Raw genomic sequence first — 26,556 nt, 5'->3', positions numbered from 1 at the left:
GAACTATTTACCACTTACAGAAATCTAAAGTTTAAAATGTCTTAGGTGAAAAAAGTACCGAGAGGTCAAACATGCTGCAACTTAAGAAAACACCATCAAAATCGAAAAATGCTGCGAAAACGTACAAACAACATCAAGTGTTGCCGAAGTGACTGTTAAAGGCTAATGGCAAACATGTACACTACCAGTCAAAAGTTTGGACACACATTCTCATTTAATGTGTTTTCTTTATTTTTACTACTATCTACGTTGTAGATACAAACTGAAGACATCAAATATATGAAGCAAGGTCTATGGAATTATGTAGAAAGAAAGAAATGATGAATAATTCTAAATCTGTTTTATATTTTAGATTCTTTTGCTTTGTTGACAGCATTGCAAACCCTTGGCCTTCTCTCAGCTTCATGATGTAGTCACCTGAAATGGTTCTCACTTCACAGGTGTGACTTGTCAGGGATCATTTGTGAAATTTCTTGCCTTCATAATGGGGTTTGGACCAGGGAAAAGCAACAAACACGAGAGATTTTTGGGGACCAAGAAACACAAGAAATGTACATTAGACCAATCAAATCTGTGCTTTGGTCTGACGAGTCCAAATTTGAGATCTTTGATTCCAACTGTCATGTCTTTGTGCGACGCAGAAAAGGTGAATGGATGGTCTCTACATGCATGGTTCCCACCTTGAAACCTGGAGGAGGAGGTGTTATGGTGTGGGGCTGCTTTGCTGGTGACACTGTTGGAGATTTATTCAAAGTTGAAGACACACTGAACCAGCATGGTTACCACAGCATCCTGCCATCCCATCTGGTTTGCGTTTAGTTGGACCATCATTTATTTTTCAACAGGACAATGACCCCAAACACACCTCCAGGCTGTGTAAGGGCTATTTGACCAAGAAGGAGAGTGATGGACGGCCTGGCCACAGTCACCTGACCTAAACCCAGTCGAGATGGTTTGGTATGAGATGGCGAAAAGGGCCAACAAGCACTCAGCATCTCTGGGCAGACTATTGGAAAACCATTTCATCTGACTACCCCATGAAGCTCATCGACAGAATACCAAGTGTGTGCAAAGCAGTAATCAAAGCAAGGGGTGGCTATTTTGAAGAATCTAAAATATGAAACATGTTTTGAATTGTTTCACACTTTTTTGTTTACTACATAATTCCATATGTGTTCATTCATAGTTTTGATGCCTTCAGTGAGAATCTACAATGTAAATTGTCATGAAAATAAATGAGAAGGTGTGTCCAAACTTTTGACTGGTAGTGTATGTACACTCTTATATGAAGGTGTATCTGATATCCCCGTGTCCTGCATCATCATAATAATATTGGTCCAGGATCAACATTTGTGTTGTTGGGATGTCAATGCGTTGGAATATGGAAGAAAAAGAAAAACCAAATCCATTTGTTTATATAAAACTGTCTGCTAGAAAAAGCTGGTAAGTGTTTTTAAGTGTTGTCTTTATTAATTTATACATATTAGCAAGTTAGCTAACTTCTTGGCTAATGCAAAGTGAACATCCAAACTTCAGGACTCGTGAGTCGCAATGTTGATCCTGCACCAGCACTGATCAGGTTGTGCATTATGCGATTAAAAAACACTTTATCTTGCATCTTTTTCTCTTTCACAAGACTGATGAATCTTCCCCTTTTTTTTAAGCACATCTCAGTGTCATTCTTGGCATTTCTTGCTTTTTGTGAGATATTTGTGAAATTTCCATTATGTTTTATTCAGCTTCCTACTTTGGTTTGTGTATGTTTTTGCAATCTTTTTCTGTTTGCTGGTGCTTTCTTAGATTGCAGTGCATTCGAATCCCTCAGGGCCATCATAAAAAAAGAGTTGTTGAGATAAAATAAAGTTAAATTTGGTGACTCACAGGCACAGCTCAGAAGAAGAAAACAAGACAAAAAAAGAAAAAGTTTTTTTGGGGGGGGAAACACTCATCTTTTAAATATTTCCATATATCAGCTAAAACATTTAACAATGCTTTGAGCTGACAGATACATCCCTCTGGGGACTGGGAATGTAAAAAAATCTCACAACAATCAGACACTAGTCAAGATGTAAAATCCTAACTCTCCATTTTCATGCTTTGTCTTTAGAGAGCTGCAGGACAGGTGTTATATGATGGGAATGTTTGTGGATCTACTCACAGATCACTTATATCACCATCAGAATGAGATAACGTTCCCTCGTGAACTCTCTTCAAGCTTTTTTCATCTCTCAGTATCACTCCCTTCCATTTAAAGAAGAAATTAATTTAAATAACTTCACTGAATGTAAACCAACTGCTGAAGGTAAAATTAGTTCACTGTGATTTTGCCAGCGATCAGGTTACTTGGCGCTACATTCAAATCGTGCTTGGCAGAAACTGTAAACCTCCTTCAGGGACACCAGTGGCCACAAACACGCTCTCCCAGCTCTCATATAGTTCCAGGTAGACCTCAGTTTAAGATGTTTAGCTTGCTTTTCCCCTAAATCGCTCTATTTCCCCATTTCCAGTACTTTTCTTTAGCAACAATGTGTCCTTTAACATTTCATGTTAGATATACTTCCTCTTTCTCATTCCTTTCGTTATCAACATCCCTTTTTCTGCTTATACAACTCCAGCTCTCACACTTGGACTTTTTTTAAATGAGGAAATGTAACTTTTTGAAAACAGTAAAAGAAAGAAAGAAAAAATTAAAAAGCGAGTTTTTCCCCCCTTTCTCACTCTCCTCTCTCTCTGAATATCTACAGCCTGTCATATCTGGTTGCTGGAACTTATATTGCTTCTGAAGTCACTCTCAGCTATTCCCAGACACCTGTTGCCTGAGTTCACACCATTCATCCAGCCAAGGCTGACACAAGATACTGTGTGAATCGAACACATCACCCCATCTCTCTGCAACACCGTGCACTGTAGCTCGTCACCACTCCTAGATGCAATCATATGCCAAGTTTATATATCACAATGGTTTTGTTTATATGTCTTTTTTCTAATTGTTTAATAATGCATGGAAAAACAGTTATTGCTAACCTCATAAAACTAAAAAGTAATGTTTCTCTATCATGGTCGGCACCACATATAAAATACTGGGATGTGAATATTTGGAGATAACCATGTAATGCATCGTGCAAAAGCATATATGCTGGCAATGCTGTTGGCCATTTGCATGAATCAGCAGATTAACCAGTGGTGTCATTGACCTGTGGAGCTGTGGACCCAAATTCAAGACACGGGAGCCAGACTTAAGCGATGGAGAGCAAGCCCTTTATTCAGACCAAAACCAAACTCCATATTCAACATAGTCCAGTAATGTGAAACCAGCAAAAATCCCCGAACACAAGAGCTTGCATGGTGAAGCAACAACAGATCATTTGACAATGGACAAGAGAAAAATGGGACTGAGGAAGTAAAACTAACAGGACACAAGACTAACTGTTACAGTAAAACAGAAATGACACTTATCAAACACAAAAGATCCACGGGAGCACTGGAGAACAAATACAGACCTGTTGAGGCAACTAAACACACAAGAAAATAATAAACTTATAAAAAGGAACTGAAGCTTAAACAAACAAGACAAGCAATCTAAAGCTTTGCCAAAACTCTCACCTTTATAGGCTATAGCAAACTATTTTAAACCACAGCATGAACCAGTGTGCATAATTGAACCCGTACACTCATAGTGCACTCTAAGAAAAATTGTAGTTACAGTATACAAAACAGGAGACACATTTTCTGAAGTGGATTAAAGAACTAATCAGACTCTCGGATGAGTGAGGGTCACCGACTGTGAGCGCAGAATGAACTGAAAACATTTTGTTTTGTCATTTAAAAGCGAGAGCATTCTTTAAAAGTCAGCCTCATGAGCTGATATGCGACATCTTTTTAGTTCTAAACACATATAAGAGAAAGGAGAAGTTCCATAACTTCCATAACCCCGTGTGCTCAGAAAATCAGTGTCGATGATCAACCTATTGATGCAGATGCACTAAGCTATGTCAGGTAAAGGCTGTGTGCAGGCAGGAGTGGTGGTATGGAGGACACAAAGTTTCGGAGGCAAACATGAACTCAAACTCCGCTTTATTGCTGGATGGCAAGGCAGAACAGAAAACTAAACAAACTGAGAATACAGATAACTAACTGGCAGGCAGCTGGACAGCCCACAAAGCATAGGATGATGGTAGAGCAAAACACAGACCAATGAAAACACAGGGCTTAAATACACAGAGGGAGCAATCAGTGAATGAGAGACAGGAGGGAAACACAGCTTGGATAAATCAGGGCTAACGAGACTAGGGAAGCAAAACATTAACATGAGACACGGACTTTCAAAATAAAACAGGAAACATAACACAGAGACGCGGGCTTGACAAGGGGACACAGCTGATAGGGGAGACGGCAACTATAGAACACAGAGACACAAACCATAAGACAGAGAACTCTAACAAATAAACCAAAAGAGTAGAAATGATAAATAATATCAAAATCAAAGTTCAATAATAATGAAAACTCAAAACTCTGGATCAACGACCCAGGTCTCCTAACAAGCTACTGTCAAATGGATAATTAGCACGAGCTTGGTCTTTAGTGCATTAACTTATTGGTGAGCTGAATGCTTTCATTACCAAATTGTATGACTTCATTTTACTAGCTGAGGGGTGAATCTCACCCTTTGGGACAGACCAGAACCCACCAACACCTTGTAACAGACGATAATTAATGAACTCAGGATCATCAGACCAGTTCTTATTGGAAGTTCTGTTTTGTTTTGTTTTTTTCTTCAGAATATATCAGAACCACTTGTCCTGAAATTTTCAAACCTTGACCTCGGCAATGTTGGTCTGATCCACTTTGATACAGATCAGGATATATCAGCCAAAAAATTCAGTGTTGTTTATATAGTGCCAAATTCCAACAACAGATGCCTCATGGTGCTTTTTATTGTAAGGTAAAAACCCAATAATACCGAGAATACCCTGGTGACCGTGGGGAGGAAAAACTCCCATTTAACAGGAAGAAACCTCTGGCAGAACCAGGCGCAGGGAGTGGCAGCCATCTGCTGTGACCGGTTGGGGGTGAGGGGAGGGAGACAGGACAGAAGACACACAGTGGAAGAGAAAAAGGATTGCCATAACATTCTTTGGACAATCTGTCATCTCCGCGCTTTCAACCAAATAAAACATCTGAATGATTTTAGGCATTGTCATTTTGATCATGGATGCTGACATTAACAATTCAAAGTAATTTTCCACCATATCCACGGGACATATTCTTATTTGCATCACAGTAACTGGTTAAGCTCATAACTCGATTCGTAGGTTTTTTTTAAATCTATGGGATGATAATCTTACTCCAGCTTGCTCTGATGGGTGTGCGCCAGAGTCACCAGATAAAATCACTTCCTTTAATACGAAAGATGGTGAATCTCTGAAAATCAGCTGAAGGGTTTTCATCCTCATCTTGTTAAGTCAGCATGACAACTGTTTCAACAAAATTACCATGTTCACTGTGGCCACATGAAAAATAAAAGGGATGAAGGCACAGCTGATGACAACACTGTCACCTCATGGATAGTTCAACAGTCACTCGATGTGAGAAATTTTATTTTCTCAACTCTCCAGACCAAAAGATGGACGCACAGATGGATATCTGACAGGCACACTCATACATCTTCCACCCTAAATCGCATCCAGCAAAATCCTCTTTTCTTCGATGTGGCTTTTTGTCTCGTCTTTTTCCATCTTCCATCAACCTTTCTTCTCTATCGGTACATCATCCTCCTTTGTGTGTAGAGACAGGTCAATCATTCGTTCACACTTCCAAGTCTCTGGGTATCTTTGTCCAATATCTTCAGACCCTGCAGCAAGGAGTGGTCCTTTACATCTATAAATTTGCAGAAACCTTCTAGGTTTACGGGATGCAGTTCTATAGTTCAAGGGGGGACTGATGATTATTACGGTGAATAACCAGGTGGATTTTTCTGTCTGTCTATTACACATCTTTTCCCTTTTTCTCCTATTGTCAGATTCACTGCCACTTTTCCCGTCAATCTATCAAATTTTGTCTCACAACTCTGTGTACTTTACTTTTCTTTCTGCATTTCGATGTGAGAGCGAGATGGATGGAAGCACTGCTGAGGCACAGTAATATAACAGTGCACATGGAGGACACATGATGGTTGTTCTCTCCAGCTTTCTCTTTCGCAAACACTCTTACAGCTTATGTGTGTGCGCGCGTGTCGGGGATGTTACATTTAAAAAAAATTGTGTGTCTCTATCAAGGAATACAAGAGTACTTTTATTTGCATATTTATTTCTTAATTCTTTTAATAAAAAAGATTTTTTTTTGGTTCCTTTCAGTCGCTGATGTCAAATTCAAATTCAAATTCAAATTTTTATTTGTCACGTACACAGTCATACACAGTACGATATGCAGTGAAATGCTTGGACAACTGCTCGTGACCTAAAGAAAACAAAAAAGGAAAAGGCTATGAATAAGATAGGAAATAAATATGAAAAATTAAAAAGGGTAAATTTAACTAGGAAGGAATAAAATATAAATTAAGGTTAAAAATTAAATAACTGTACAACACACTGGGAAAGAATAAGATAAAATATATAAATTAAATTGAAAATAAAATAACTGTACAACAAAATACACAATATAGAACTATATAAGAATGTATGAACAAAATACACAAGAAGTATAAATAAATATATACACAATAACAGCAGCATATACACAATAACAGCAGCAGTGATTTAAGTGATGAAGTGAAAACAATGTCCAGAATGTCCAGTGTGTGTGTAAGAACTGTATGTGTGGGTCAGTACTGTGTGGTGGTGTGATTGAGAGACCGTATCGCCTGCGGGAAGAAGCTCCTCCTCAGTCTCTCTGTGTTGGCCTTCAGGGAGCGGAATCGCTTTCCTGACCTCAGCAGAGAGAACAGTCTGTTGTTGGGATGGCTGAGGTCCTTCACGATCTTCCTGGCCTTGGTCCGGCACCGCCTGCTGTAGATTGAGTGCAGGTCAGGGAGCTCGGAGCGGATGGTGCGCTCAGCTGACCGCACAACCCTCTGTAGAGCTCGTCTGTCCTGCATGGTGCTGTTCCCGAACCAGGTTAAGATGTTTCCCGTCAGGATGCTCTCTATGGTGCAGGAGTAAAAGTTCCTGAGCACCTTGGAGGGCAGTTGGAAGTCTCTCAAGCGTCTGAGGTGGTAGAGACGCTGACGGGCCTTTTTCACCACGGAGTTGATGTGACAGGACCATGACAGGTCCTGCGTGATGTGAACTCCGAGGTATTTGAAGCTGTCCACTCTCTCCACTGGGCACTCGTTGATGACGGGGGTCTGGTAGTTCCTCTCCTGCTTAGTGCTGAAGTCCACTATCAGCTCCTTTGTCTTACTGACGTTTAGAAGGAGGTTGTTCCTCTGGCACCAGTTCTCCAGATTCCTAATCTCCTTCAGGTAGGCCGTCTCGTTGTTATCAGAGATCAGGCCCACCACGACGGTGTCGTCAGCAAACTTGATGATGGTGGTGGAGCTGGTAGTGGCCACACAGTCATATGTGTACAGAGAGTACAGCAGGGGGCTCAGAACACACCCCTGGGGGGCTCCAGTGCTGAGAGTGGTGGAGGCTGAGACATGTCCGCCCATCCTTACTGCCTGTGGTCTGCCAGTTAGGAAGTTGGAGATCCACTGACACATAGATGAGCTGAGTCCCAGATGCTCCAGCTTGGTGGTGAGTGTGGAGGGAATTATGGTGTTAAATGCAGAGCTGTAGTCTATGAAGAGCATTTTAACATAATTCCCCCTTCTAGTGTCCAAGTGAGTGAGTGATGTGTGGAGGAGATGAGAGATGGCATCGTCTGTGGAACGATTTGGACGGTAAGCGAACTGTAGTGGGTCCAGTGTGTCTGGTAGTGAAGAAATGATGAAGTCTCTGACCAGGCGTTCAAAGCACTTCATCACTACTGAGGTGAGGGCTACAGGGCGATAGTCATTGAGAGAAGCAGGGTGGGGTTTCTTCGGGACAGGAACAATGATGGACTCTTTGAAGCATGTGGGGATCACCGACTGAGATAAAGAGATGTTGAATATCTCAGTGAACACAGGAGCTAGCTGGTATGCGCAGTCTCTGAGGATACGACCTGGGATGCCGTCTGGTCCTGCTGCTTTCCTGGTGTTCACTCTCTTGAAGGCTCTCCTTACTTCATGCTCGGAGATCACGAGCACGTTTATTTATTGACATTCTAACCTAAAACATTTCATTTCCTCACATCAGATTTTTGCACAGTGAAGTATCCTCAAAAGAGGCCTGGATTTGATTTGGATGCAAGTAGCACATAAAAATCTCAAAGGGGGCTTATTAGGTTCCCTTCCAGCCACTGTAGTAGCTTTGCATGATTCATAATTCAATGTAATCCTTATTTGTTCTGTGGTAGGCACTGATGTGACCCTCCAATTCATCCACTGCTTGAAACAAGCTGCTTTAGCTTCCCCATCTTTGGCCGCTTTTCCAAATGACGGCCACTTTCTTTGGATTGGCTGCCACTCTCAGCAAGATTTGTAGCAATAGCAGTATCTGCATATCTCCTCTCTTTGTGTCTCTGAAATTTAATTTTCAGTGCAATCTGAAGCCGGAGGTTTTGGATCACAGAGACTTGTATGAATGCTGAGCTCATTTTTGAAAACTTATGCCATATTAAATGTTACTGTGCGGTGACAACCCAACATATATATTTTCATTAGATGGAGATGACACATTTTTCAAATTGGTTTTGTTAGTGGAGGAAGAAAGAGAATCAGAGGGGGTGGGGAGTTCCAAAAGAATCACAAGGTTATCTAGGACAGAAGGATATTTCAGACAGGCATACCAAGACCCATTCTTAGACCTCTGTGTCATGAACTGGAACAAGAAGTTGACACTGATGTCATCTGCAGAGTGAGACAGTAGCATGTTATGAGACGATATTCATCAGATGACACCAAGATAGGATAACTTCTGGGATGTCAAGGTATTTGAGTTTAGTGTGCAAAAGGTCACGTGTCATGTTTTAGGGTGATTTTGCATCCATATATGAACAGTGGATTTAAAAGAAAAATCTAAATGTAATTCAAAGGCTTTTAATTCAAGAGACTTAACAAAAGGATTTAGGAAGCTAAACACCTATTTTCATACACAGTTCTTCTTTTTAGAGCTTCAAATGTGATTGGACAAACTAACATAAATATAATAATCATAACATCACAAATATCCTTTGCAATCAGTGACAGCCTAGGCATCAAAATAGGAAACTCTTGGGTTGCTTTTGTCTTTGGGTCATTATCCTTTTGCACTGTGAAGCTCTGTCCCATCAGTTTTGCTTCTATTAGCAGTCAAATCATCACTAAACACTAGTGACCACCAGTTCCACTGGCAGCCATACACCCCAATGCCACGACATTGCTCCAGATGTCGGGGTATGCTTGTGGGTCATGATTTATTTCTCTTCTCCAGATTTTTCTCTTCCCATCATTCTGGTAAAAGTGCATCTTGGTTTGATGTACCCAAAGAATTAAGATGTTTTCTAACCCTCTTGTTCTGGAGTGTAACCAGTTGTTTGCTGCAATCCCTCTATGTTTCCATTTACAAAGGCATCTCTTGAGTGTAGATTTTCACAAAGACGCTGAGATAATGACACCTACCTCCTCCAGAAGAATATGAAGACAAGAGAGAAAGAGGTCAACCCCCCTTTTTTTTTTGCAGTACATCCATGCATTTAAAATATGCAGGGAAGCAGATAGTTCGGAGCAAACTTCCTTTTTCCCTATCTCTTTGTACTTACCAGGTTCCCATTGTGACTGCATTATGTTGGCTTACCTGGATTCCCGCTCAAAGGAATTTCATTCAACCCAACTTCTCTTATTAGCATTTCTCTTTCTTTTCCTCCTTGGAATTCTACCTTATACTTTATCATCTTAGTTGATCTCAAGAATAACCTCCCTTTGTTCTGACGTGATAAGTAATCATGTTTTGCTTAGAATCCTTTTAAAAAGGAGGCCAAAGAAATAATCTGAGAGGAAATTAATAGTCATAATCTTAAATCCCAACTCAATAATTAGCAGTTTTTTAACGCAAATAACTTACACAAATATTTGATCATGATTTGACTAACAAAGCCAGATAAACTCAGGAGAATCCAATAATGAGCCAAACGAGTTTGCATGATTAAGAGTAGATCCGGTCTGCATGACTGCTGCCAATGAATCAGAGAGGTAGGTTGTAATTTTCCACCTTAATGTGCCATTCTGCGCACGACAACATATCCAAATCCATTTGGAGCAATCTCAAACAAACATTGACAAATGGGAGTCCCATAAGTAAACACGAGCCAAAAATCTTTTTTAATGAAAACGGTGCAGCGGCAAACCAATCGTTTGTAGCAGCAGGGCGACTGGAAACATTCAGATGCTGTTCGGGAGGGTGGAGTCTGTGCTGCCATGGTATTGGGACAAAAGAAAAACTCCCAAACATTTGTTTTTTGTCTCTAAATGTGAGCCAATGATGAACCTGGAGTCCTGCAGTCTTTGGGGTTTGAGATAAACCCAAACACATAAGGCAAACTCTGGGATTGATCCTTCCTCACATTCGGTCCTTTTGCTTCGACAACATTCAACCCCTCTGTACACCATCTTACATCGAAATTCCTTTGCATCATCTACTGTCAACCTTCTAGCCCTCTACTCCTTCACTAGAGAGAATGCTCTCTTTGCATTCCTCTTTAAATCTCTCCTTTGTCATTACTATTTTAATTTCTGCACTTTCATCACCCACCTTTATCTCCCTCCTGGCTTCAGTTGTCACAACTCCATCAGCTCTCTCTCTGTCTCTCTCTTCTTCCCTCCTTCGTCCTGTCACCCTGCTGACTCCTCTTGGCAGGCAACAGCGAGAAGCACCCAGGCAATGAGGGAATCAAGGTAACTCCCTCTGCGGCCCTTTGGCTGGACAAAGTGAGAACTTAAAAGGAGTGTACTAGCAAAAAAACGTAATGGGTGGAAGGAGGGATAGAAATTCCTGTCACAACGTTGCAACAAAATTAGATAAAGATGGAGGGAAGAAAAAGGAGAATACACAGCAGCAAGGACAGGGGCAGAGGAATTAAAAGAGAAGGTTATTTTTAGTTTCGAGTTCTCACATAAGATCCTAAACCTGAACATAATAAGGTATTTGTCAGTACCTTCAATTTCATATCATTGCTTTTTGCCACCCTACAAGTAACTGTGACTAGATTACTGATCTCATATCTCAGTTTCCCAGTTTCTGTCAACATGTTGTAACTAAAAATGTATGATTGGAAAAGAAAGAGGTCAGTATCATTTGGGGGTGGTTTAAATCCCACATAAGAATGGCAGACACCACCAGTAACATTATATAGACTAGGAAGGTCATTGGAGAACTCGATTTAATGCCATTAAAACCTTGTAAGGATTGCAAAGTCATGGTGATGACAGTCTCAGGCAAATATACAAAACATTTCATAATTAGATGGCAAAGATAATAAATCTTTGCCCGTTTAAACACTTTTCTTTCTAAAATAAATACCCAGCATGAAATTGATAGTAGCCTCATAACTACAATATCTTTACAGTAACTGGGATGATAGCACCTGGTGTCCACAGTCGCTCGACAGAGAATACACACCCCTGTTTTTAATGTCTCACTCACACTCCTGCACTCAGCATTCACAATGCATGCACGAGTCCCAAACACACAAACACAGACTTGTTTACGGCTCTTACATGCAGACAGTAGTGCCTAAGCCTTGGACTGTCTTTCTAAAGGTCACTGTGAGCGATTCTTTAGTGGAAACAGCTGTTTCCACAGCTATAAGTACTTCACATCTATAAGTGAGCCTCAGGGACAATTCCTGCACTGAGTGTGCTCTGCTGGGCCGGAGATGTAATACCTGCCACTGCCTGAGTGATCAACAGCAGCGTGGTCCTCTTGCAGGTTCTTTCTCTGCATTGTTCACTGTGGAGGTGTACTTCTCTGCAAATTTTATTCAGAATACTGTTCAATTTTCTTTTCCTTAATTCATATCTTAACTTCAGAAAACTGATTTTAGAAAATCTAACAATTAACGATTCACAAAGCCCCTCCCTTAGAAAGGAAGTAACGAGGTATGAATCAGCAGCCTGGGTAAGCCACAGCAGTTTCTTCTAAAAGTGAGATTCATGCCTCTGCATTAAATCTACATTGTAGGTATATAGCATCCGCAAACCCTTCTGAAACCCTAGCTAGCTTTGATTGACCCACTGTGGACATATTGTTGGCTTCTGTCAGTTCCTGGCCGCCTGTTCTTCTGATTCGATTTTCCAAATCAATGGAAAGAGAATGGATAAACTAGTGTTTACTGGGAACTAAAAGCGCTATATAAATGCAATCCATTATTATTATTATTATTATTATCATTAAGTACTGTTTTGGCAGCAAAACTGCAAAGCAACACCCCCAGCATTGGTATAAATGCTGGAAACATCGTAGGGGCAACATCGATTCAAAGCAGAAGTATAAATCACACATAAGCAAAAGGAATGTAGGCCATACAGAGTTAAAAGTACCAAGGATGGGGACTTTTTTTTGAGAAACTTTTAACTTGGCTCTTTTTCATGTCTGAAATCTTCTCTCATGTATCCTCTTTTTTACATTGGATTTAGGAATGTTTGCTTTGGGCCCAATATACCCTTTATGGAAATATATTCTTCTTTTTTTCCCCACTATATATTCTAGATAACCAAACTAGTATTGTTAAGTATCCTGTTTGCACCTACCTCATGGGCTTATATTAGCATAATTAGCTAACGTTTACAGCCAACTCAAGGGGCTAATGTTAGCTTAATTAGCTAGCTAGCCACATGACAAATTTCACCATCAGATATAAACAGAAATCAAAAATGTTTTGCCACCACAGGTGTAAACGACAAAGTATAACAATACAGGAAATCCTGAGCATCAATACTAACTAAAAAAAAGATTATTAGACAAAGCATCATAAGAAATACCCTAAAGACGATTTTGTATGCCAACTTTCTAACAGTTTAAATGATCAAGAGATAGAAAACAACAGTGATAGAGAGCAGGGCCTTGTAATTTGTCACTGATGATGTGGAATGCCTTAAAGGAGGAATTCGTAGAGGAGAATTAAAAGTGAAAATTAAAAGTTTAAGAGAATGGAGAGAGAGGAAGAGAGAGAGAGAGAGAGAGGCAAAGAGAAGTAGTGGAGTGAGTGATAGGATCAGAGACGGATTAGAGGACAGAGCAAAGTCCCTCGGGTGGGAGGTGTGAGAAAATTAGGTGGAGAAATCGAATGGCTGGAAGGAGGGAGAGCTAGAGTGAGGGAGGGGTGAGAAAGGGTGAGCATAAGAAAAGAAATCTGGCTGGAACGAGGGGTGGAGATTGATCCAAGATTATTAATAGTAATGTTTGATTTGCACGGGTCCAGTCAGGAAAGTGATACAGGCCAACCTAGCGGGATAACATCCCTGTCCCCACACTGAACCCGGAGCCCATTTTTCATCCTAAAATAGTTGGAGAGGACAGGTATAAAACTGAAAGAGCAGAGCCTCTGATCTTTGACTGGACATCCCTCCTGAACCCATCTCGCCCCTCTTCCCGCCTTAAACCCGTCCACCAGCAACAAGGTAAGAGGAAGAATGAGGGAGAGACAAAAAGTTTGCCTGAAAGAAAAAGACAGCGATAAATGAGAGATGAAACGACAAAGGCCAGTGCTTTAAGTGTAACCTGCAGCAGATCACACTTGACAATGATTTTCAGGTACCTTCCTCACAGGGCTGATGAACGCTTACAGCTGGCTTTGCTTTCTAATCAAATGAAGTGATGGATGCAACTAAACAGGAAAAGCAATTTGCCTTCTTTCACTGTCTCCATAGAGTCTGCTTAGATTTAGATAGAGCGACAGGATATCAACAAAGTAATCACTTTCTGATAGTAACGCTTTGCTGCCAGAATTAAAGGACACAGGTTTGCAACACCGCTTACGTGTGAAATCTGTCAAGGTCAAATTTTAATTACCACTTAATGAGATTGAAAGCAGTGTCCTGTCCGTGCTCCATGGTAATGCATCTGTAGCAAAATGCTGATGAAGTACGGGAAATTTCTCTTGAGAATAAATCCGTGTGCTTATGATTAAAATGTTGCATATTACTCACATACTAAACTGTGCCATGAATATTAATGAGGAGAACAATACTTTAGTGGTTGCAGTCTTAATTAATGAGGAGACAGAGTTTTTTGGTGCAAACATGACACAGGGACGTGCCCCTCGGGTAAAGTGGTACAACTTTTGCCATCTTTGCTCGTGGGCCGTCATTAATGGTGTATCTGCTTCACACCAGGACATTCTTATTACGTTGGCATAATTTAAAGTACAGTTTTACTTCAGGTGCCAAATGACATATCTCTTATATACTGGTCTCTAAAAACTTACTGTACAGGAAGAGCAAAAAGATGCATGTCTCCTGCTTGAAATACACAATAACACACCCCATGTATATAAAGCTTCACTTCAGACTAACAGATTCAGCCCATAGCACACTGAAATGTCTAAAAAATTATTTGTATGATCATTGTTATGATTAGATTACAAGTTTTGTTTTCCTTTGACCAGGAACTGAATATTTTCTTGTAAAACAATGCACAGATCCTTCTGCACACACACACATACGCACATGCAAACCACAAATGCAGCGCTGTTGCTGATGGCAAGCTGTAACTGTGTGGTTAAGCTATCCTCTCCCGTACCTGCCAGCGGATTAGACAGTGGCCAGTGGTGATAACAGCCAGATGATCCCCATGCCTCTGCTGCTCTTATCAAATCCTCTTTTTACTCGCTGCAGTCGCCCGTGGCTACATGCACGCACAAGTGTGTTTGTTTCAGTTACGGAACTGACACCACTGTACCATCTCTTCCCATAAGGAGCGGTATACAATCGATAAGCAGTCTTATGCACTCTAACAGATAGCTCTGGTTGAGGTAATTTTGCAGATCAGTGGCGATTCAGATTAAAAGCTTTCAGGGAGAAAGAAAATCATTGAGGGCTCCCTTTGTTTCAAGAAAGAATAGCCCATTAGAGTGCTTCATTGTCTTCACATTAATGGTGTAGCTAAAGCTGCTGGCACCCTTTAAGGGAACTGAATGACAAATGTTAAATACTGAAATCTTTTGTAGGGATATGAAATGCACTGTATGGTTATAGGCCAAATGAAAAATTGTGAAGTTTTTAATTACAAAATAAACCTCGCTGTTGGCGATCGTAATGAAACCTTAAATCAGCATAAAGCTTGAGGGGTGTTTAAGTCACATAATAACAATAATTCCACTAGAATGTGTTTATTGTTTAATGTTAGATTGCTGTAAAATGCCAGAGAGGCGGAAAGAGAAAAAATGAAGAAGGTTCATTTTCAGTTCACACTGCAGTAATACTGAAGGGGCACCTTGCCTTGGTTTATCTATATAAGTCTAACACACACTGGCACACACATATTACCTCAGCTTTTAACAGAGTTCCTCTCAAACACACACACACACACACACACACACACAAACACACACACACACACACACACACACACACACACACACAAACACACACACACACACACACACACACACACACACACACACACTCTCTCTCTCTCTCAGATTCACATTCTCAAATGAGCACAAACGGCTCAGGTTTCTTGAAATGCAAGTATATTCTTCCTGCATTCCACCTCTTTACTCGAGTCTGCCTGGCACCTCAGTAACACATTTAAAAACTTTCACACGCACACGCACACACACGCAAATATATTCACACATCCATGCAGCTGTTACTGTAAACTGGAGAGTTGGCACTCTTGCACTATAGTTGGGTTTCCCACACCTAGCAAGACCATCAGAGTCATGTGACTTCCCAAGTCTTTCCCCACTTTAAAAGGTTCACAGGCAAGCCTTGTGTAAACCAGAACTGCCTTTGAGATGTTACTTTATCCTCAAGAAATACGAAGCGTTTTCTAAAGTTCGGTCTTTGTAGAATAACTTTCAATTTTTTATTTAGCCAGACAAAAGATGTCATCTAATAATAATCAAACATTTCACCAATTATGAGCTAAATGTGTTACTGTATACACTGTGTACAAATAAATTACTCTGTTAATAAATAGGCAAAATTACAAATGGTTCATTATCTGACATTTTAATAAACTACTAGAAAAGTAATAACAATAAGAAGTAAATAATATACAAAGCAGTCATTGAGTCCACACTTTGAAATACATGAATAAATTCATAAATGCATAATGGACTTTGCTTGTTGTGGACATGGATCATGTTGACTTCTTAATAATTGTGCTACTATGGCTGTTCGTTTTAGATTCATTTCGTGGTATTGAATGAAATCCCCCGACATTAAAGTTTAGAGTTAAAGCAATCTGTCAACTTTTTAAAAAAATCTGCTGATTACCTTTCTCACTCATTAGTACATTTGATAAAACAAATATTTAATATGCCCATGAATAAGCTTTAGAGTTGTTGGTATGTGGATTTCTCTTATGCTAAGAACAAATTTCATCCACTTCCTTCCAATCTATTCTGGCTCCAGTATCGTATACTTCAGGCACGCCTGATATTTCAAGTGTTCTCATTTGACTTTGCAAGAAAGTCGAGCAAACTGAATTTATTTATTTTTAAAGAAGTATTTAGAGATGCTCTTCTATAAACAGAATAGTTGATCGACTGTTGCCTTCCTATAAGCTTGGCCATTTTCTCTGACCTCTTTCATTGGCAAGACCTTTTCATTGGATATTTTCTCTTTCCCAGACGGCTCTCTATGAACCCTAGAGATGGTAAGTCTCAAGAGATCGGCAGTTTCTGAAATACTCGGACCACTCCATCTGGCGCCAACAACTATGCCACTCTCCTGACAGACTTTCTGACTAATGGGTCACAATGCGTGAGGGTCAATCATGTATTTTCTGATGTGCTCTCCTCTTGTACTGGATCACCCCAGGGTTGCTGCCTCTCTCTCCTCTTCTGTTCATTCTGTACACGAATGAGTGTCGCAGCAATTTCACGAACAGACACATCCTGAAGTTTGCTGATGACACAGTGATCGTCAGTCTTCTGGTGGGGGACGAGTCAGGCCATGGACAGGTTGTAGATGATTTTGTGGATTAATGTGATGAGTCCTTCCTTTCACTCAATGTGTCAAAAACTAAAGACATGATTATTGATTTTAGGAAGTCCTTTTATAGCTCATCACCCACTATCATTAAAACTGCTGATATTGGGATCGTTGAGAGTTATAAATATCTAGGTGTGGTACTTGACCATAAACTGTGTTTTGAATCTCATGCTGATGCCACTACTAAAAAAGTTCAACAAAGACTGTTCTTTTTAAGGAGAATGAGATCTTTTAATGTCTCATCTGAGATGTTGTCTTTGTTTCATAGAAGTTTTATCGAATCTGTGATGTCTTTTTGTATCGCTGCCTGGTTTGGTAACCTGATGGTGAGGAATAAGAATTGGTTGGGTCTTTTGGTAGAAACTACTAGCAAAATTTCAGGGCGCTGGAAAGATGGACTTTTGGCCATTTACAATAAAAATGTGCTTAGAAAGGCTCATTCTATTGTTCATTGTTCGAACCATCCACTTCACAGTGAGTTTGAGTTGTTGCCTCCTGACCTCTGAGGAAGACCAAAAGACTCCAAGCTTCTTTTATCCCTACTGCATCCTGTCTCCTAAATGGCATATAACCGTTCTGGGATTTTCTATTACTATCATTGTCATTTTATATGATTGTTTTGTTTACTTTTATCCTGTTGCTAAACTAATTTCCCTTTTGGGACAATAAAGATTGAATTTGAATTGAATTATATGATTGGCTGATTAGATCATTGCATCGATGAGAATTAAAATGAATGCCATGTGATCTACTAATCACATAGACATTACCAACATTAAAAATGAAATAAAATGACACCAACGAAGAAAATCTGCACATTTCCTCAAATACCTAATTTATTTAATAGATTATTAAAAGAGATCTGGGATGTTATAGATTAGTATTTTAGTAGTATTTTTACCATCCTCACAAGGTGAACTGTTAGTCTGTTTGTATGCGTGCAGGTGTGTCTGCGTGGTCAAATGTGCTACTGTAACAGGAAATATCACAAAGATGGATTTTTGGATTTTAGCAGTTTTTTGTGTCTTTCAGAGGAAAGGCTTGGTCAGCATGTAAAAGCATCATTCGCATGACTTTACTGGTGTATAGTTGAAACCAAAATGACTCTGAAGATAGGTTTTCTTAACCGTTAAGGGTCATAAAGGTACATAAAGAGCTGCTAAACATTCATTTTATTGTGGCTATTAAACACAGTGATATCTGAGGCATGATGCAGCAAAGAACAGGCGGCATGAGTCATTTGCAACCTGCGGAAATGTATAGGTCATACAGACCGTATTTCCAACAATGAGAAGGACGGAGGGGTGATATTGGCCAGTTCAGTATCATTTGCTGAACAGAGAGAACACAGTGTTGATGACGGTCCAAGGAAAATGATGATGGAGTGTCATTCCTATGACTTTAGCTGAGACAGTTCAACTCCGTCAACTCTCAAAGTTTTCCACCAGAGCATCTGACTAATCTTTGAAGTCAGACTCTTACAAATGTGTTCCATGTTAAAAAATTAAGAAGATGGATTACTATGAAATTAAGCACACTTGTTGATAATTGGTGAATGCATTATGGTTAATTTGTTAGTGTTGCTATGTTTCAGACAACCTCAGAATAGGATATTTTGAAGCCTTAACTAGATTAAAATGAAAGGGCTGAAGATTTCAAGTATATTGTATAAAATAGAAAACGTATTGTCTTAAAAACAAGCTGGTGTTTTTTTTAATCAGACAGCCCTAACAACACTGGATAAAAAACTGAAAGTAATATGGATTAAATTTTCACTTTATTATCACCTGTCACCTACTGACAAGTTTTTACCCTTGGAAATCATCCCTTCTCCTCCTGTCCTCCACCCTCTTTCTTTCTCCATCTTTGAGAGTGACGATTCATTTTTAAATTTTTAAGATGCTATTAAGCTGTTTGAAACACGCTACTTAAAAAAAGTAGCTCTGCTTATGCTCATCCCCCATCTGTATGAGCTAGACGCTGAATAAAAAATCTCTTTATTGTTAACATCTGCTTGCACAAATGAATGACAGGTATTAGAGGATGTGTGTGGACTGTGCTCTGCCATGGGGTGACATTACGTTCTGATTTGCTGATTATCTCCGTGGCATCTGCATCTGAATCAAACTACGTATCAGATATCAGATTTAATTGCTCGTTAACTGAAGGTGTCAGGACACCGTTAGGGATCACGTGCGTTCCAGTGTGGCTGGTATTGCTTTCACCTTGTGAATCGTTCTGTCTGTCTGCGTGTTTTTGTGTTCTCATAGGAGAATATAGTGATTGTGACGCCAATATATACAGGACCTGCTGCAAGGGCACTGTTTTGAGTGTTTTGAAGTGTTTTGCACGTGTACACTTACTGGCTACATCATTAGGTACATCTTGCTAGCAACCGTTTGGACCATTTTTTTGTCCTTAGAGCTGCCCTAATTCTTGGTGGCATAGATTCAACAAAGTGCTGTAAAACATTCCTCAGAGATTTTGGTCCACATTTATATTCACAGCCAGTTTGGCTTTGTGAGATGGTGTGTTATACTGCTGAAATCAGATGGGTGGACACCATCACCGCTGACTTGAACCTGACCCTCCTATGCCGGCACAAATCAAGACTCATCAGGCTAAGACATGATTTTCCAGTCCTCTGTTGTCCAATTTTGCTAAGCCCATTCAAATGTCAGCCTCAGTTCCCTGTTCATAGCTGACAGAAAGAGCACTGTGGTGTTTTGCTGCTGTAGACCACATCTGCTTAAGGTTCTTGAGATGTTGTGTGTTTAGTGATGTTCTTCTGTGTATCTTGTCAGTCAATCACTTTTGCCTTTTTTCAGCTCAAAACAGTCTCTCCTTTGATGTCTGGCATCAATAAGGCATTTTCTCTCAGAGAACCAGCACTCACTATGTTTTCTCTATTTCAATCCACATAACTAAGTCTACTTCCTTAGACACAGTTATGTGGCACAATCCCAGTACATCAGCAGTATATCCGTCTGGCACCAACAACCATGCTCAATACTCAAAGTCACTTAAATCACCTTTCTTCACCACTCTGATGCTCAGTTTGAACTCAAGCAGGTCATCTTGACCACATCTGTATGCTTAAATGCACTGAACTGCTGCCACGTGACTGCTGATTAGATATTTGTGCTAATGAGCAGCTGAACAGGTGTCCCTAATGAAATGACTGCTGAGCTTGTGTTTGAAATATGAGGGACCCTGTGCCTTCCCATTTTACACTCTGCTACACAGTCTTTGGCTTCTGATGTATTTGTAACTTCCACTGTGACGCAGCTTTATCTGAGGCACAAAAATGAGAGATTTAGGATGATGTAAACTCCCAGAGATGTCATTGGTACTCTAGGCAAGCATTTTTTGCAACTTTGTGGGACACAAAGTAAAACATATGCTTCCAGTTTATCATTTTTGATTAGTATGGAATAAAACTGGTGAATAACTTAAATAAAATTTATTTGATCTAGTAAATGTCCTCAACTAGTTAGTCTCTGGAAGACAGTTCGGCTGGCTGGTGTCCTCTGCTGACCTTTGGCTTTTTGCTGTGGATTTGAAGTTAGTCTGTCTGGAAAATTCACTGCACAGCTATTGTGTGTGGTGTTGTGTGATAGCCTGCACCTGACGTTCTGAAATGCTGTGATTTAATGTTCTAATTTCAATGTAATGTATTATTCACCTGATTTCCAAGACATTTTTCTGGTGAACTGTGAATAGCGCAGAAAGTCGTACATTTGTCCATTCAGGCAAAGGTTCGTGTGGATGTGAGTGAACCAGTACTCATTGATCACACAGCCTACTTAAAATAATGTGTTGCCCACAAAACCCCATTATGGTTCGCCTGCCTGTAAAGTGAAATCGGAGTACTACTTCCTCTAATCCACACATAACTCGCTTCCCCTTAGCACCACTCCTCTCTAGCTTTATAACTTCCTCCTCCACTCTTACAGATTTGTGTTTACCGTCTAATGTATACATCCCATACACGTGTCTTTACACTCTCAACAGAAGGAAAGAGGGCATCAGTCAAAGTCAGCGGGAAAGTGACAACTTCATAAGCAGCGATCAGGTTCAGTCACACACACGCAGTAAAAAGCCAAAGTGCAGTTTAGCGCAGGGTTCACCTTTCATAGCACAAGGCACAAGAAGAAGATTCTCCATCTGGAGTGGGCTGACAAACTGAATTCTCCGGTGATATTTCAAACACAGCAGAGGACTCATATGGTCTGTTAAACCCCTGCTGACTTGGCCTCTCGCCCTGTTTGTGTCCCTACCACCTCAAAGATATGACACAGATAAAATGGAAAACATTTGAAAGGCACACTTGTTTTTGTGTCCATCTGTCATCACTCGTCTCCATCATTCTGGTATTCTCCTTCCATCCTGATTTTTGTTTTAATTTCCGCAGCCCTGGCTCTACATCCTGAAATGCCACAAACAAACCTCCTTCACTTCCCGTATCTCTCAACACCCTACTACAGCAGGATACCTTTCTCCTCTCATTCTCCTCTTTCCCTTTATCACTCCTCTTTTACTGTCACTAATTCATTCTGTCACTCATCACCTCCTTCTCACATGTCCTGATTTCCTGCTCCATTTCTAGAGTGTCACCAGTGTAATACGAGAATGTCTCAGTACTGTCTCTGCTCTCTGGCAACCTTGCTTTTAACCTTGTCCCCTCTCGGGTCTTCTCTTTTGATTCAGTCTCTCTCCCCTGACTTATTTTATCCTCCTCCAACAGCCGAGATGGCAATGAGCAGCATCCTCAACACCGATGACATCAAGAAAGCTCTAGATGCATTTGCAGGTGAGTACCAGCACAGCCGTGACGGGAAAAAGTTAGTCCCAAAAAAAGCTGGAGCCAGAACTTTTGGGTTTTTTTTCCCTTACGTCGTTCTATATCGGTTACACTCAACTTATAAAAAATAATTTTCCACCTTTGGCCTTCATTAACCAGACCAACACAGAATAAGAAACTTCCCTCGACATTGAGAAATTAGTAGTTTAATTGTATTTCACCATGTTCTGACAGTTTGTGAATATTCACACTTACTTACGTCAGGAATTTAATGCCCTTTAAGTGTCCAAAAAAAGCTTTGTCTCTTTTTTAAACATTAGAAGATCCAATCGTATCTAAATCACTCTGTTTTTTGGATTATCAAGTTTTAATAGGCATCAAGAGGAGTTTAAATGAAATCGTCACAGTCCTGATGTGGCTTCTGTGTTTTTCTGTGTGTCCAGTTGCTGACTCTTTTGACCACAAGAAGTTTTTTGAGCTGGTGGGTCTGAAGTCCAAGTCTGCCGACGATGTGAAGAAGGTCTTCACGGTGCTGGATGCGGACAACAGCGGCTTCATAGAGGAGGAAGAACTCAAGTGAGACAAACTAACACATGCACTCAAACACACACACGTGTGTGCAAAGAAATCCCCAAAAGAGTAACAATTATCCACACAAAAGCATTCTGTGACACAAATCCAATCTTCTTTGCTTCCTCTCGTAGATTCGTCCTGAAGGGCTTTGCCAAAGATGGCAGGGACCTGACAGACAAAGAAACCAAAGCATTTTTAAAAGCAGCTGACAAGGATGGAGACGGCAAGATTGGAGTCGATGGTAAACGCAACACAAATACATCAAATTATTCTATTATTAAATAAAGGCCCACACAAAAAGAACCCAAAAACCCAAATGGCAGGTTTTTTTAAATTCGCATTTTCATTCATCTATGCATGTGTTTAGTGCTTCATGGATAAAATCATGAAGAAAAAAAACAAGAAAAAGCAATCAGGGCAGATTTTAAGCACAAGTCTATCAATGTTCATATTTAAGAAAACCTTTTTCAGTTTTTTGCCCTGAACTTTAGGGTAAAGCACACTACTAAAATTTAGCCTTGCTCCTTGAAATTGGCCATAGCAGTGTGGTTGTGATCGCATCCATAAACAGAAGCTACTGTATATCACCTCTGCTGCAGCAGGCACGTTATATGGCCTAAGACAATTATTCTGAATCTTGAACTCATCTGGACACTTTTACATCCACTACACTGCAAAAACTCAAAATCTTACCAAGTATATTTGTCTTATTTCTAGTCAAAATTATCTCATTACACTTAAAATAAGACACAATCAGCTACAGGGCAACATTTCAGTAAGCTAAAGGAACTTGTTTCAAGACAGTGAATCTTGAAACTAGAGAAAAACTAGAGATTTTTCACTTGTTCCACTGGCAGATTTTTTCACTTAATACAAGATATTTTAGCTTAAAATAAGTGAAAAAATCTGCCAGTGGAACAAGTGAAAAATCTCTAGTTTTTCTCTAGTTTCAAGATTCACTGTCTTGAAACAAGTTCCTTTAGCTTACTGAAATGTTGCCCTGTAGCTGATTGTGTCTTATTTTAAGTGTAATGAGATAATTTTGACTAGAAATAAGACAAATATACTTGGTAAGATTTTGAGTTTTTGCAGTGTACTAAAACTGAATTAAGAGATATCTATGTCCTAGAAGACCTAGTGAACTCCCTCACACCCATACAAGAAATCCACTTGGCCATACGTTTCTTCTGCTGTCAATCTGCATTTTTTTTCAATGTGTAATTATATCTATTCATTTCAAAAACCGGTGGGCGATGTAGCCACTGAAAGTGACACCTTAACCACAACAGTCAACTAAAGATAAAGGGCATGTGGTACAAAAGGGTTGGATGAACATCTTTGTCCTTAGAGTGGCAAGGATGTACAGTTAAACCCTGATACAGAACTGATAGATATGATTTTTGTCTTCTTAATATAGTAAACATAAGATTATGCAAAAGCTGAGACCCACAGTAGATGCAGAATTCATACAAATGTCTGTCTACCGGTGGGTCCGCCTATAGGAATCATCAGCCCACTCACTGAAAACTCAGATCCACACTTACACAGCTATTTTTTAAAATTAGGATTTTTCAAAAAAATCTCTGTCCACATGGAAACGTTGGGGGAAAAAAAACATGCTAAAGCAACAGATGGTGATGAAGCAATATTGTGGTGTGCAGCCTGATGTCAAAAAAGGCGACAAAGGTTCCCATCTTTGATGTTGCAAGATAAAAATCAGGTTGTGAAAACATTCACCTTGGAAGGTGTTTACTCTATAGCTTGGTTTTCAGTTATCTAAATTGCAGTTTCTGTGTGGATGACAGTCCAAAACACATGAAAAAACTATGTGAATCAAAAAGCCGTGTACGTGTGGACAGGAACTTTAAAAACGAAAAAAATCATAGTCACTTTTTTACTTATCTTACTCATTTTTTAGTTCTTGTTCTTTTCTAAAGGCCCGAGTTGTCCCTACAAAAAACCCCGAATTCTGTAATTGTAATGTGTTTGATTAAATACAGAAAGTATTTAAGAAAAGTAACATTTATTTTCTTTTGTAAGCTCAAGAAAATTCAACTGCCCACCCAGAGATAACAGCGTGACATGATTTTTAAAGGCATGCATGTGATAACTTGTTTGATGCAGATAAGTCTCAAAACCTTATTCTGATATTGACAGGGTATAAACATTGTGCATAAAATAAACCCGCCTGCACGTGCTCCTCAACAGCGTTTTGATGATTTGCTGTTTTCGCACTCTCCTAACAGGTTGTGTTTTTTTCCTTCTTGCAGAATTTGCTGCCCTTGTGAAAGAATAATTCTTCTGCTCCCACTGCAATGAAGGATCACATGGCAACCAACACCACATCCTGGCAATCCCCCCACCTCCCCCTCCTCCTCCACCTCCGCCAGCACCTACACCTCTCCTTCCCACCAGGCTGAAGCCGATCCCCACTCCGATCACTCCTCTCCTCTTCACCTCCCACCTGCAGTTTTCACGAAACACAATGCTGCACTGAAGTAGGCTGTGCTGTGCAACCTCCTCACGTCCCGAGTTTCCCCTTTAGCCGTATTCACCCTATTTATTTAATCCTTTTTATACAAACTGTTCTTGTTTCTGTTTATGTATAGATTAAAAAAACATGCCTGCAGGAGTTAAACTTACATTGTAAAGCATAAAGTAGATATATAAAGATAACAGAGATTATAAAAGAAAGACCCTCATTTCCTTCTCTACTTCTGACTTTGCATCCTTTCCTAGCTTTCAATTTCCATGAACCAGTTCTTCCTCTCTCTTCCCTTCTTTGTTTATCTTTTTTTCTCTTCTTCTCTCTACTCATGTCTGGCTCAGTGCCCCTTACTGCATTCGCTCCCCTCTGTCCTCTCCCACACCATCAACCTATCTATCTAGCTATCCATCCATCCCTTTCTCCTCTGGTAATGAGCTGTTGTAAAACACACCAAAAGAAGAAAGAAGTCAAGCTGTGAAAGAACAAAATAAAGTGGAAAAAAGAAAAGCCTTGAGAAGGCTGACTCACTAAGTCGCTTCTGTTAATTCCTTCCTTTGATGTGACTCTTATCTGATTTTACACTTTCAATCTTGTTGTCCTTCTTTCTTTCTCCCTTCCTCTATTCTGTCACTTTTTCCTTTATCAAGCAGATCAGCTGAAAAAAAAACCCCTAATGTTGTAAGAGACGGTGTACTTTCAAAAACAAAACTGCTGTGTCTAAGGGGGTTAAAATGATCACACAGTATCATTTTTTTTTTATATTTCTTAATATATAATCTGTGGCATAAACAAAACCTCGGCGGAGTGGAGGTTTAAAAGGCCATATCTCCCATTTACTCAAAAGTGCAATACTAGTTTGAGAACCATGCTGTCGAGCCATTAGCACAGTTGGATTCATGCCGAGGTTCAATTTGGGTTAAGTATCCCCAGCGGAGGACCCAAACAGGCAACACAGGAATCTTTATCTTCTTTAGTAGAACATTTTACTGCCTGAGCAAATAAACACAGATCTGAAGCTCGAAGGATATCACTTTATTTAGCAGGCATGAGACTATTGAGCTCAGTGCTGCTGAGACAACCTCAATGCTTGTTCCAACAGACAGTTACGATAAGTTTGAGGAAGACAAAACCCGAGGAATTATAGAAAGAAGTATGTGGGAATGACATCCTCTATCACAGGATGAAGTTACCATGATAACTTTGTTTCCTGAGATCTTTTGATGAGTTCTCAAACTCTAAATTGCCTAACAATCCTTTACCATACTGTGGTACCTAGGATTCCTAATAAACTACCACATGAATTCAATTCAATTCAATTTTATCTATATAGCGCCAAATCACAAGAACAGTCACCTCAGAGTGCTTTATATTGTAAGGTAGACCCTACAATAATACATATAGAGAAAAACCCAACAATCATATGACCCCCTATGAACAAGCACTTCGGCAACAGTGGGAAGGAAAAACTCCCTT

The 26,556-nt window shown here is 39.9% G+C and overlaps 1 protein-coding gene across 2 annotated transcripts in view; it reads left to right on the top strand.

Annotated features, from left to right (window-relative positions):
• The window catches only part of pvalb6 (parvalbumin 6), a 53,984-nt gene extending 28,370 nt beyond the window's left edge, over window positions 1-25,614 (top strand). The window contains exons 1-5 of one of the 2 annotated variants that reach the window (XM_086288667.1): window positions 13,480-13,675; window positions 21,966-22,031; window positions 22,466-22,598; window positions 22,727-22,836; window positions 24,866-25,614. In XM_086288667.1, coding sequence (XP_086144793.1) covers window positions 21,971-22,031; window positions 22,466-22,598; window positions 22,727-22,836; window positions 24,866-24,891 — 330 coding nt within the window. In that variant the 5' untranslated portion in view covers window positions 13,480-13,675; window positions 21,966-21,970 and the 3' untranslated portion in view covers window positions 24,892-25,614. Of the gene's footprint in view, window positions 1-13,479; window positions 13,676-21,965; window positions 22,032-22,465; window positions 22,599-22,726; window positions 22,837-24,865 lie in introns of those variants that run through there. The other variant, XM_086288666.1, reaches the window with a different exon arrangement.
• The last annotated feature ends 942 nt before the right edge of the window (window positions 25,615-26,556 follow it).

Source organism: Aulonocara sp. 'chitande type north' Nkhata Bay, linkage group LG4 (genome assembly GCF_057382095.1).
Source record: "Aulonocara sp. 'chitande type north' Nkhata Bay isolate Kocher_YH1m ecotype deep benthic linkage group LG4, A_spYH_male_GT1.1, whole genome shotgun sequence".
Classification (NCBI taxonomy): Eukaryota; Metazoa; Chordata; class Actinopteri; order Cichliformes; family Cichlidae; genus Aulonocara; species Aulonocara sp. 'chitande type north' Nkhata Bay.
The sequence above is the reverse complement of the archived record's forward strand: the minus strand, read 5'-3'. Positions and strand labels throughout refer to the sequence as shown.